The sequence below is a fragment of the Staurois parvus genome, unplaced genomic scaffold, assembly GCF_062004578.1.
Source record: "Staurois parvus isolate SC_StPar_1 unplaced genomic scaffold, SC_StPar_1.0 ptg000618l, whole genome shotgun sequence".
Lineage (NCBI taxonomy): Eukaryota > Metazoa > Chordata > Amphibia > Anura > Ranidae > Staurois > Staurois parvus.
The window spans coordinates 2,139,666-2,152,963 of record NW_028318414.1 but is presented as its reverse complement, the minus strand read 5'-3'; the positions used below and the strand labels follow the sequence as shown (position 1 = coordinate 2,152,963).

The window sequence follows — 13,298 nt, the reverse complement described above, 5'->3', positions numbered from 1 at the left end:
TGTTCGGCTGTTTTGTCTGTCGTTTAATATGCATATGTTGATATTCGTTTGAAGAACCGTTACCAATCTGTGCACAGATGCAGGGAGAGCCAGGCTTAGCTACATAATACCATCCACCGCAATAAGTGTGACTGTTAAAAGGTACTTCAGAATCATTTGCAGCAATGAGGTATTCAGAATCTGAAGAGTCTAATGTGGTCAGTTTATTGGAACCAGTAAATGTACTGGCACATAATCCTTAAAAACAAACCATACATTTTTATGCCCATAGGATCATTGCTTCCACTTGTATACATTTTAAATCTGTTTTCATCACACTAAGTAATGTGAAGTCACAAGGTAAAACATGAAAAATCCAAACTAAGATTCTAGCAGTAGAGAAAATATTTGAAGAAACAGACAAAAGGGGCATTCATGAACCTTGGGCAGGCTGAAAGCATGGCTTTTTCTGGGTCTCATGTATTTGTTTCCAAAGTGCATATTTATCATTGGTTTAAAAAAATGAAGGCATACACACTTTTCACTGTTTTATGAAGTAAATAGCAAAATAGTTTTCTAGATGAGTAAAGGGTTTTTTATAATGTAAGAGGTTTTCCGAAAGCATTTTAAGCCCTAACCTAATAGTGTATCATGTCTCCCTATGCCAAGTCTTTCAACATGCTTTTAAGCAGGGCAAAGCGACAGGTTCACTTTAACAGCTGCCCCACTTATCTCTCAAAGCTGGTCCATTCATCCACTTGGAGTGAGGAGAGGCAGCCCTTTGTAATGTCCAGGACGTGTCTTGGTGCTTACACAGGGCTAAGGACTCTTTCCTTGTCCCCATGTCATAGAGCTGGGTGCCTGAATGGGGATTCAGTAAGCACCATCAATGCCATGTAAGAGAAAGGGGAGTGACTTATTTTCTGCCAATCCTTGAATGTTTTCCCTGCTCTTGCCACCAAATGCATGGAGGAGAGAATAAAACAAAAAGACTTTAGGTGCCGCTTCAGGTCCCCAATCTTATTATCTTTAGTGACTCGCACTAAAAGGGTGCTTGGATGAAAAGAGCCCATCCCAGCTCAATGTACACACTAAGCAAGAATGTCCAAACGCTGCATGCCACCAAAAGCCCAAGTGTACACAAGTAACAGTGGCTTCATCCAGGCCACAACACTGGCTTGTTTTGGCCCAACCATAGGGCTTACTAATAAGCACTGTAGACGGGGCGAAATGCGTCATTGGCGTGACCTGGATGAAACAGGGCTGAAGCTGCTTTTATTTGTCTACACCTGGGCTTTTGTTGGCATGCAGCATTTTAACGTCTTCCTTGTTGGAACAGAGCAAAGGGCAATAGCAGCTTGCGGGGTCACTGTGTAGTGAACATATAACTTTAGCCTGTGTTCACATATGTGTGTGTTTGCATGCGTGCATTGTGGATACAACAGCCCATTCATTTGAATGAGCTGCTGTACCCATGAGAAACACAGAGAGAGAAGTCCCCGACTTGTTTAAAAAAATCAAAATGCACAGATGAAAACACACTTGGGTGCTAGTGTAATTAAGAATGACTGATACCCCCCTGTGGGGCTGCTAACGAGCAGCACATTTTTGTTCAGGTCGGGAACACACATGGTTAGTCACACATTCCCAACCGGCACATATGTAAACTTAGTCTTACTCTGCTTGGACAAAGAACAAGGGTACTTTAAGTTTGCCCAAATAAAAACCATAATAATGCTCTGCCAAACAAGGCTTAAAGGATACCAAAAACTACATTTTTTTTTTTCGTTTAGCTGTGGATAGCATGGTGAACGTTTTGAATCTGACAGGTTTTTATTGCTGTCTGTGTGCTGACCAAGGAGATTTGCTCAATCTATTTGTCCAAGTAACTATTGATACCAGGACTAAAAATGAAGTGAAAATCCAAGTTGCGGTGTGTCACCAGAACAAAAATAGAGGGAAATTTTTCCAGTGGGGACTTTGGCTGCTGTGATTTTCCATACTTTAGACAAAACTTACTGTTGTGGCTACAGGACACAAGCTGAAGGGATTTCTCAGCAATAAGCCATAGACAGGAAAATAAAAACTGACAGGGGTTTAAGCCTTCCCTACTCTATGCATTTTGGCATTAGATAAACATTAGTACCAGCCATCTTCAACTCAAGCAGTATAAGTATTCAGTCTGTTTATTCCCAATAAATATGTCTTGTATTTTTCTGTATTACATATAACTGCAGGCACTGACTTGTCTTGTGTCTTCTTCACTGCAGGGTCCTCCTGGTGGTGGTGGTCCTCCTGGCACACCTATTATGCCCAGCCCTGCAGGTACAGTTACTACATCTACCTGTGTTAAATACAGCTGACCTAATGTAAAAAAGCAGAGAAAAGATATTGGGGTTGATTTTCTAAAGCTTTAGAGTGCAAAATCCTGGTTCAGCTGTGCACGATAGCCAATAAGCTTCTTACTTCAGCTTGTTCAATTAAGCATTGACAAAAAAACCTGGAAGCTGATTGGACTCTATGCACAGCTGCACAAGATTTGGCACTCTCCAGTTTTAGTAAATCCACCCCATTGCCTGTTCCCGTCAATTTTGTGATAGAAAAGCAATGCAAGCAGCTACCCACCTGCTATGGAAACACCTAAATTTTCCCCCTCTACACCAGCAGCAAAACCACATTGAAGATATATAAAAACAGAGGGAAACTAATGTGCTATTTCTGGCAATTATACTTTTAAATATAGATCAAATATTTCCTTTGCTCTTAAAAATTATTCTTTATTTATAACCAGTATTTATAAACACAGGTTTGTAGACTACACTGCACAGCATAGTCTTTGCTTTTCCCCTCTCCTCCTTTTCTAAAGGTGACCGTTTCATGTTTTTATGAAGATCTCACTTTAATCAAATTTAATTTCACTGCCAGGGCCTGTCTTCCCTGAGTAATGGGCTAAATCCCGCCAGCTGCCAATGGACCAAAATAAGCGGCCTTTGTTGGCCACCAAAAGACATTGGGCAGTTGTTGAGACTTGGTCCTGCAGTTGGGGAAGTTAGCTCCAGTAACAAAGCAAAACTTGGCTAGTGAATGTAATGCAGGCATTATGTGGTGTCCAATCCTAGGCCTGATTACTACCTTTAAACATATGGTTCACGTAAATGGTCATCCATGTTTCACATTCAGTTGCAATAAAAACATGCATATCTTTTGACAACCTTTCATATGTGACCATTTGATTTAAAAAAGAATAAAATGCTAAACATAATACGAAGATGCTGGCTAGATAAACGTTACTTGCGTTATTTGCATTATTTGTAATATTTTATTTGCATTTGGCAGATTCTTAATATAATGAATAAATGAAACCTTGCTTTAAGGTGTAAGATTATTAAATGTCATATGTTTACTTATGTTTCAGATTCTACAAACTCTGGAGACAATATGTACACATTAATGAATGCAGTACCTCCTGGCGCCAACAGACCTAATGTAAGGACTGGTTACAGAAGGGGGTCACCTAGTCAGCATATTATTGATTAGCCTTTAATGCTAGCCATACAGTATACAATTTTTCCTTATTCAATTTCCTTTAGATTTACCTTCAACTATGTAGTGCAAGGGCCTGCTTGATTGCATACAAATTTAAATGTTAAAGTGTGAGCTTATATTGGATGGTTTTGGTAAATCTATAGGAAAATTATATAATGTCTGGCCAGCCTTATTGTATTGCCCTAGACAGAATGTAAGAACCTACCAGATATTTCATGAAATGTCCCCTTGTTGTTCTCTTGGGACATGCATTGCAGCGTATGAAGTTATAAGTAGCAATCCTGGAAAGACATGAGCAGTTGATAATAATAACCACATGTATGGAGGTTAGGTGAGTGTTGATGTTGATTGGGGTTATCAATGCAAACCAAATCATGCACAAGGCTAAATCCATTTAATGCTGAACATTTACACCTTCAGGCTCCTATGGTCAAAATCCATTTAAATGTAATTACTGTGTCATTCCCCCTTTTCCCATGGTGACTACTATGGAAAGCTATAGTTGGAGACTCTACCATGGGGGGGAGGGAGGGGTTTATCACTGTGCTGTGTAGCCCCAGTTGTAGGAAGCAAAAAGGAAGAGACAAACCTCAGCACTTTCAGGTAGTACTGAAACTTTGCCTATATAACGGCCTGAGATTTGCCTCTAGGTGCCTGCACTTTATACCTGTAACAGGTAGCCCTCTCTACCCTAGTAACAGTCTCTTTAAGATAGAAATACTAGAGCTCCAGGGCTGTCATTATCTGCACTTTAGAACTTTGTCAGTTATTAGGATAATAGGATTACAGCCATTAGCCATTGAAGTGCTGGGATACCTGAAATGCATATTGGTTCCAAGTCAGTGTATTGCCAAGAAGTGATCCATAGCAAGCATGAAGATTGCAGTGTTCCAGGGATGTACCTCAGAAAGTATGAAATGTGTATCAAAGTCAGGTAGCTAACATTTTCAGAAACAGAGTTCAACAATGGGAGTCTCAGCACTCTCCCCACAGGTGTCTTTTAAGCCTATCTGTAAGTTCTCCATCTGAACTGTAAGAACTGCTTGTTGGAAGGTTTCGAAGCATGGAAACCCATACCAGTACACAATGATCTCCTCAAAGTGGAAACTCCTTCAAATGTTTAATACAAGTACAGTATTTTCAAGCCCTCCCATGTAATCATAAGTAATAGAATGTGAAACTGAAGTCTGTTCACCAGGAGTATCATGTATAAACGTTGGAGAATGGTGTCAGCCCAGAACATTATCTGTGCTACAATAGAAACATTGCATCTTAATTCTGGTTGCTGCAGACAGAATACAAAAAGTAGAATTTCCCCTGAAGTCTAGGTAATTTTATGATTGCACAAAATTCCCAATTTTCTAAAACATTACAAATGTTTCTCTGTCACTAAATTTAAAAAGTTTAAACTTCAACATATCAGTAACTATGCTCCATATAACCATGTATTGCAAACTACAAGTAAAGTATGAGTAAGCTGTAACCCAAATGTTTGAACATCCCAAGTATAATTAAATTCATATGAAATGCTATCAATATCCATCATAGTTACATATAGTTACATAGTCGGGCTGAAAAAAGACAAAAGTCCATCCAGTTCAACCATTACAAAAAAAAAAGTTATAATCTTACACCCACAGTTGATCCAGAGGAAGATAAAAAAAACCCCAGCAAAGTATGATCCAATTTGCTCCTGCAGGGGAAAAAATTCCTTCCTGATCCCCTGAGAGGCAATCGGATATTTTCTGGATCAACTTTACCTATAAAATGTTAGTATCCAGTTATATTCTGTGTATCCAAGAAAGACTCCAAGCCTTTTTAAAGCAGTCCACTGAGCTGGCCAGAACCAACTCTTGAGGGAGTCTATTCCACATTTTCACAGCTCTGACTGTGAAGAAACCTTTCCGTGTTCGGAGATTAAATTTATGTTCCTCCAGACGTAAAGAGTGCCCCTTTAATCATGCTGCAGAATATTTAACATTCTAATATTTGTCATTTGGGATATAGGAGAAAATTTGCATACATTTTAATTTGTTTTTTGTTAATAAGGAACATGGAACCAAAAAGTTAAAAGATAAGTTCACCTTTAAAAAAAAATAAATAGATGCAGGAGCAGCAAAAGCATTGCACCAGAAATCAGCAAATTGATGGTGCCAGTGTAAGCTGTCTGCCCGTACATCATATGGGCAGGCAGTTTCACACTGACAGGAATGATCTACCACAGTGGTCAACAGCGCTGTGGTAGTTCATTGAGAAGCCGACAGCTGGAAAGGATGTCGGTACTTGTAGTTGATTCATTCACAGAACATGGACAGGCTCTTTTCAAAAAGTGACAGTTGGTGAGAGTGGGAGCATGTTACACGTTCCACCCTTAAAACAAGTGGAACATGTAACATGTTCCCAATGATGAACTTATCCTTTAAAGCAGGACTTTACCTATAAAGGTGAGTTCCACTCCCCCCCCCCCCCCAAACAACTCTACTTGCCCGCAACCTCCTGGGACATGTCTCAAGCCCCAGAAGGCTTCGGGGCCATTCTAAAAGCGTAGCATATCTCACGCATGCACGGTGGGAAGCATCTATGAAGCACCAGGAAGTCACAGCCAGCTTACCACATCCAAGATGGCAGCTCTGGGGACCCAAAGACCAGTGAAGAACCGATCTGGGTGAGGACAGCGCTGGATCCTTGGACTGTTAAGTGCATGTTTATTGAGAGTCAACTGCTACAATAATTTTAGCTTTCAAGTTTTAATTTTTTTTCTAGAGCGAAATCCCTCTTTAAAGTGTATGTGTTTTTTAACTGCGCTATAGCCAAAAGATGGCTACAACGTGGTTGTTCAGTTCTGGGAGGGCGACCATGGACGTCCTCCCAGAACGCGCCCCCTGCGCGCCCTCAGCGGCGCACACCCAGCGCTGTTGGTGAACGTTGTGTCCCAGGGACACTGCTGATCACGTGATAAGGTAAAAGGCCAATTACAGTGGCCTTTTACCATGTGATCAGCTGTGTCCAATGACACAATAGATCACAATGTAAATACAGTTGCCGGTTATGGGCTGCACTTTCCTCACTCTGTCACAGCGTGAGGAAAGTACTGCCTATAACCAGCAAATGTGATAGGGGAGACCTGCACTAAAAAAACTGATTATCAGTGCCGCCCAGCAGTGTTGCCAGTCAGTGCCCTCTATCAGTGCCTCCAGTCAGTGCCCATCAGTGCTGCCTATCAATGCCAATCATTGCTGCATATCAGTGCATCATCAGTGCCTCCTCATCAATGCCCACCAGTGCCGCCTCATCAGTGCCGCCTCATCAGTGCTGCCTATCAGTGCAGCCTCATCAGTGCACATCACTGAAGGAGAAAAATTACCTGTTTGCAAAATTTTATAATAGGAACAAAGAAAATCTTTTTTTTTTTCCAAAATTTTTTGCTCTTTTTTCATTTACAGTGCAAAAAAAAACCCAGTGTCGATTACCACCAAAAGAAAGCTCTATTTGTGTGAAAACAATTCTAAAAATTTCATAGGGTACAATGCTGCATGACCGTGCAATTGTCTATTCAGATTGCAACAGCTCTGAAAGCTGAAAATTGGCCTGGGCAGGAAGGGGGTAAAAGTGCCTGTAGGCAAGTGGTTAATTAGGTGTGAAGATTTGTAATGTTTTAAAAATGTGGGCAGTCATGTGACAGATTACCCAGACACCAGGAAATAGTGGTGAAGACTCCAAGTCACCATACTTAACAAATATTGCACAGGAATGGTCCACTGTTGTCACTGTCAGAAAGCTGGTCTAGAGAAGTGATGTGCAGCTGACACTGTAACAAGTGCATATACAAGGGAAGTGGCTTGAATAGTCTGAAGGAAAACGGCAACAAGATGAAATAAAGATGACCCATAAAATGAAAACATTTTTTGAACAAGAAAAATATGGTGGTAATTTATGATTTTCCAGGCCCTTAACTAAACGTTTGAGGTTGAGTTAATGTGCATATTCAGTTTTGGGTTAGGCTGGCTTACCCTTTGTGCTATGGTAAATTACATTTTTAGTGTGCCATTTCTTTTTTGAATGTCATGATTTCATTTTCATCTCTTAAATTACTTGGCACGACAGTGAAAGTGCCCACAACAACTGCATCTAATTTACCATGACCAACAATAACATACTGAAATAACTCTACATTGCCATATATTGTCAACGGTCTATGACGCACCGGTAGATGGCAGATAAATGCAGATGGCACAGCCATTTAGTTATATTATCAGATTAGTAAGGTAATTTAAGTAATAGTTAATTAAAAAAGAGCATTTCAGGTAGCTAAACCTGAGCAAGGCTACATGAATGAAAATCGTGTAAGCATACTGATCCATCAGACTCTGGCTTTATGATGGCATTTACCTGCGATTCTTTTCTTTTACTAGTTTCCCATGGGCCCTGGATCAGATGGTCCAATGAGTGCATTAGGGGGAATGGAACCGCACCATATAAATGGCTCATTAGGTAAGTTTTTCATTAACTTTATTGATACGTAATTTTGCTGTATTTTGTTTCTTTTATCAGCCCATAATGAGTGAAGACATTTCAGAATATCTAAAACATGTAACTAAAACATGTTTTTGTGTTTGGGAGATTTCATTTATTTAATCGATATTGTCGATACGTTTTAGTATGAACTATACAAGCTTGTTGAACATCCCATTCAACAGGCTTTCCACAAGATGTTGGATTGTGGCTTTGGGACTTCAGCCAAGAGAGCATTTCCAAAGTCAGGTACTGATGTGAGATAAGAAGATGTAGCTGGCAATCAGCAATCCATCCCATATCTGTTTATTAAAGCTGAGGTCAGGGCTTTGTGCAGGCTACTCAAGATCCTCAACATCAAACTCTTTAATTCATGTCTTGGCTTTATGAATCAGAGCCCAATAATTTGAAGGGGTGTCCATATTTTACCATATATAGTATAGGTGTTTTAATCCCTAGACTCCTAGTCTTAATGTTACTTTGGTTGATTTACTAAAACTGGAGAGTGAAAAATCTGGTGCCGCTCTGCATGGTAGCCAATCAGCTTCTAACTTCAGCTTTTTCAATTAAGCTGGAAGCTTCTAAGCAGAGCTACACCAGATTTTGCACTCTCCAGTTTTAGTAAATCAACTCTTTTGTGTATTGAATTAATTGTCATCAATTACATAATTAACACCTGTCACCATTATTTTATACTTGTATGTAATAAAGATGAAAGGAGGTTAATAAGTAGAACATTATGATTCCAGATTTGTTTACTTAGGTGCAAGACGCCTCTTTGGAACTACCTGTATGTAGAAAACTTAAAGTGGTTGTGAACCTCAGACATGAAATATAGACAAAGCATATATCCTCTATATTGTGTGCTTGTCTCACAACAGAGTACTAAATGTAATTTCTCTCTGCTGCCTCCTTCTTCTGCTGTAAGCATGAGTTACTTCTAGCAAGTTTTCCTGACACCAAGAGAAAAATGGTGACAGGGGAGGGCACAGCTTGTGATTGACAGCCTCATCTCTGTTCCTGTGTGCTGTGTGAAGGGGGGTGTGTTCCTTCCCTCCAGTCAGTTCTCAGAGCTCTCCTCACTGTTGCAACTTCAGCACCCCACCCCCTGATTTTCATAGCTTGGAGATCCTGTGTAAATTCTGCACTTTGAATGGATTTAGGGGAAATACTGTATAGATAAATGGGTACAACTTATCTGGGAGGATTTATTTCATCTCTGTGTATTACCTGAGACCAGTCACTTCACTGGGTATATATAAGGGTTTACAACCATGTTAATGATATATGAACATACCGTATAGAGCAGGCATGTCCAAAGTCCGGCCCGCGGGCCATTTACGGCCCGGGGGTCTGTTTAATACGGCCCTCCAACAGCCCTCCCTGCTCTGTGTAATGTGGCCCTCCCTTCTATGGCAGACAGTCTTCTTCTTGAGAGCAGAGGGCAGTGCGCATGCCTGACTGCGGCGCATTCTCCCTGGTCTGTGTAAATGCGGCTGTCGCACGGCCCTCCCTTCTGTGGCAGACAGTCTTCTGCTTGAGAGCAGTGCGCATGCGTGACTGCGCCGCGCTGGGAGCGACAGAGGGCGGTGACTTCAGGGCCGGGCTTCCAGCGTGAAGTGTGTTTCTCTTCCCCTCCCGGCTGCCGAGCAGAGACTTCAGCTCCAGCTACCTTTTTCACCCTTCACATTAGTGCAGGTAAGTTTTTTTTTTTTTTTTTATTTATTTTCAATACATTGTGAAAACTCAGCTGTCAGTTGATCTTAATGTTATGAAATGAAAAGTATGTCTTTTGCAATTAACTTGGCATAAAATAATTTATTTGCATTTAATTGTAATGGTTCAAAGAATGTTCGGAAAAATGTTCGGCCCTCCACCATGTTCACTTCATCCAATCTGGCCCTCTTTGAAAAAAGTTTGGACACCCCTGGTATAGAGAATACAGCATCTAGCATCTCATTGGCTGTATGGCCGCTTAAACCTGGTTAACCCATTTATGCGTTCTTATATTTTGTATACCACTCATAAATGTACAGTATATGCCAATGAAAGTTGCTTTCTTTTGTTTTATGATTACATTAGAGTAGTTAGTAAAGGACAAAATAATATGACCTTACCACATATGCAGGCCTTTTGATTGCTGTTCATTCAGAAGCCAGCTGTCATTTCCAGGCAACACTAACAAAATACAAATTTTGCTGAAACGTACAGCTGTCACATTATGACTACTTATATGTCTTCCTGTGCAATGCTGTGATTCAGATTATCTCTTGCCTTGATTATGTGATAACAGTAGCCTTTTTTCAGCCCTCAGGAATAAAAAAATAAATAAATAATAAAAAAAACTTCTTTATTTGTCAGCTTGATACATAATTATAAATCATTGATGACCTGCAGAGAATGAGAGCTCCGTTAAGTACACATCTCTGCTAGCATTTATAAAGAATGACAGGCCATTAGTATGAGAATTAGCATATCCTGTTACATTCTGTGTCACATTCATAAATGTCCACCTGTGACTGTGTAGGTGACATTGTGACAAGGGTCTAATGTGTTTTTGTTTTTTTTTTATTAGGCTCAGGGGACATGGACAGTATTTCCAAGGTAAGCGCATATTGTGATTGGTGCAACGGGGACATACTTTGTATGTTTCCTAAAAGAAAAATGGCAACCAAAAAAAATTTGTAAACTTTGAAATGTGAGCTTAGATATTTTTTTTTTGTTGTTTTAAACTTGGCTAGGCAAATAGAGGTGTATTCTCCTATTCTCCTATTGTTAAGTAATGGTTTACCCTCCACCAAGTGCCATCCTGTTGTTCATTAATAGTGCTTTTATTGACCACTAAGGTAAGCTCTTTAGACAGTGGAATGGTAGTTCGTTTGGCCATGAAGTCTTAGAAAGTCAGACCTTCGTAACAAAATGAAACTAAATCTTGGAGGGACACATAATCTTTACTTGGTAATAAAGATAATAGTGTGATTGTGTGAGAACACCCTTGCAAATTTGTCAGCGAATTAACAAGTGCTCATGTGTACATGTTCTGAGTCCGTACAATAGGAGAATTCATATCTGGGTAAATTCCAGTTTCACATGGCAAGTTTTTAGCTGTTGTTTTTGAATGACACAGTGGTGGAAGTTTATTTCTGCATTGCTCTTTATAAACGGCACTACAGAAAGTACCCTCAAATGGCCAGTGCAGCCATTAAGCACAGTGAACTGAGCCATCCTTGGATAGTTTTGTTTACACACAGTGACCAATCACAGCGATCACAAATATAAACAGTATTGTGTTTACATTGGTGAGCCCTGACCCTTCCTCATACAACATTGGAAAGGGAGGAAGGAATGAATGACTCATTCATTCATTAGTTCCAGATCACAGGCAGTAGTAGTTGCAGCAGATATTCAGAGTTGTGGATAGCTTTCATCTGTTCATCCCACCTCTCCTATATATATAAATAACATCCATGTCTCTGCAGGAGCCTGTATTTTAGCCCCTACACTTTACTTATCCCACATGTTTGAACATTAACCCCTTAATCTCCATCCTCCCATTGTATGTGGCCTGCACATTAATCCCTTCATTTCCCCCTCCCTCTGTATATGATCTATGATACACAATAAGTAGCTCCATATTTTATTCTCTCAATACCAGCATGTTTCTTCATTTCCAAAAAATTGTGGCAAAAATGTAGATAATCTTGGGGTGTCTGCTTTCCAAATGGGGGGGGAGGTAATTTGGAGGGTTTTTGTACTGTCTTAGCATTTTTATTTGATATGTTTAATAACAGCAAGTAAGGGAAACCATTTTTATTTTTTACATTTATGATAGTATTTTTTTCCCCCCCTTTTATATAGTAAAAAAACAAAAAGCCCAGTGGTTATAAAATACCACCAAATGAGACAAATGATTAAGGAGGTACCTGTCAAAAAAGGTATTTGCTTCCCCAAGAAAACAAAACCTTCAATTTAGACAGCAAATGAAGGGCAAAAGGCAATAAATGCAAAAGAAGAAAAAAAAAACTTTATTTCATTTGTAAATACTTTTTCTATTTTGTATTCTATTCTATTTTGTAATCGAAACAAAATGTTAGTGTCCTCATACACTGAAGAAATTTTAGAGAATATTTTTTATAACTTCAACAGGAACACTAACACTGCTTATATCTTTTGTTTATAGATCGCATAAAAAGTAAATCTGACCATGCTAAGCTACTGCCTTTCAATAGTAGCAGATTAACAGCCTGTAATGTGAGCTCCTACAGCTGGCCACCCAACTATGATATGATAGGCAGCCCAACAAGCAACTAAAGTCGCTTTTATGGCTGCTAATTGGAGGCAGCGACTTAGCATTGTCAGCATATAACAGAAAGTATTGTTACTGGCAAGAAACTTTGCAACCGATTTACAAAAAAAACTACATGCGTAAGAAAACTGAATACAATGAGGCATCAAGCCAAACACAATGAAAATTGATGTAGGGTTTACATGAACTTGTTCTCTGCCCATAAAGAGCAAAGCCACAGGTAAACTCTAATGCAGACCTCCACAGATGCATACAGTTCCTTGAAAAAGTATTCATACCCCTTGAAATTTTCCACATTTTGTCATGTTACAACCAAAAACGTAAATGTATTTTATTAGGATTTTATGTGATAGACCAACACAAAGTGGCACATAATTGTGAAGTAGAAGGAAAATGATAAATGGTTTTCAACATTTTTTACAAATAAATTTGTGAAAAGTGTGGCTAGCATTTGTATTCAGCCCCCCAAGTTAATACATTGTAGAACCACCTTTTGCTGCAGTTACAGCTGCAAGTCTTTTTTGGGGATGTCTCTACCAGCTTTGCACATCTAGAGAGGGACATTTTTGCCCATTCCTCTTTGCAAAATAGTTCAAGCTCAGTGGGATTGGATGGAGAGCATCTGTGAACAGCAATTTTTAAGTCTTGCCACAGATTCTCAATTGGATTTAGGTCTGGACTTTGTCTGGGCCATTCTAACACATATATATACTTTTATCTAAACCATTCCATTGTAGCTCTGGCTGTATGTTTAGGGTCGTTGTCCAGCAGGAAAGTGAATCTCTGCCCCAGTCAAGTCTTTTGCAGACTCTAACAGGTTTTCTTCTAAGATTGCCCTGTATGTGGCTCCATCCATCTTCCCATCTACTCTGGCCAGCTTCACTGTCCCTGCCGAAGAAAATCTTCCCTATAACATGATGCTGCTACCACCATGTTTCACAGTGGGGATGGTGTG

At 39.7% G+C, this 13,298-nt stretch overlaps 1 protein-coding gene across 3 annotated transcripts in view; it reads left to right on the top strand.

The window, feature by feature from the left end:
* SSBP2 (single stranded DNA binding protein 2) overlaps window positions 1-13,298 on the top strand; it is a 274,434-nt gene that overhangs the window by 243,971 nt on the left and 17,165 nt on the right. For all 3 annotated transcript variants that reach the window (XM_089693232.1, XM_089693231.1, XM_089693230.1), the window contains exons 12-15: window positions 2,250-2,304; window positions 3,395-3,465; window positions 7,938-8,016; window positions 10,613-10,641. In XM_089693232.1, the coding sequence (XP_089549358.1) occupies window positions 2,250-2,304; window positions 3,395-3,465; window positions 7,938-8,016; window positions 10,613-10,641 (234 nt within the window). The remainder of the gene's footprint in view (window positions 1-2,249; window positions 2,305-3,394; window positions 3,466-7,937; window positions 8,017-10,612; window positions 10,642-13,298) is intronic.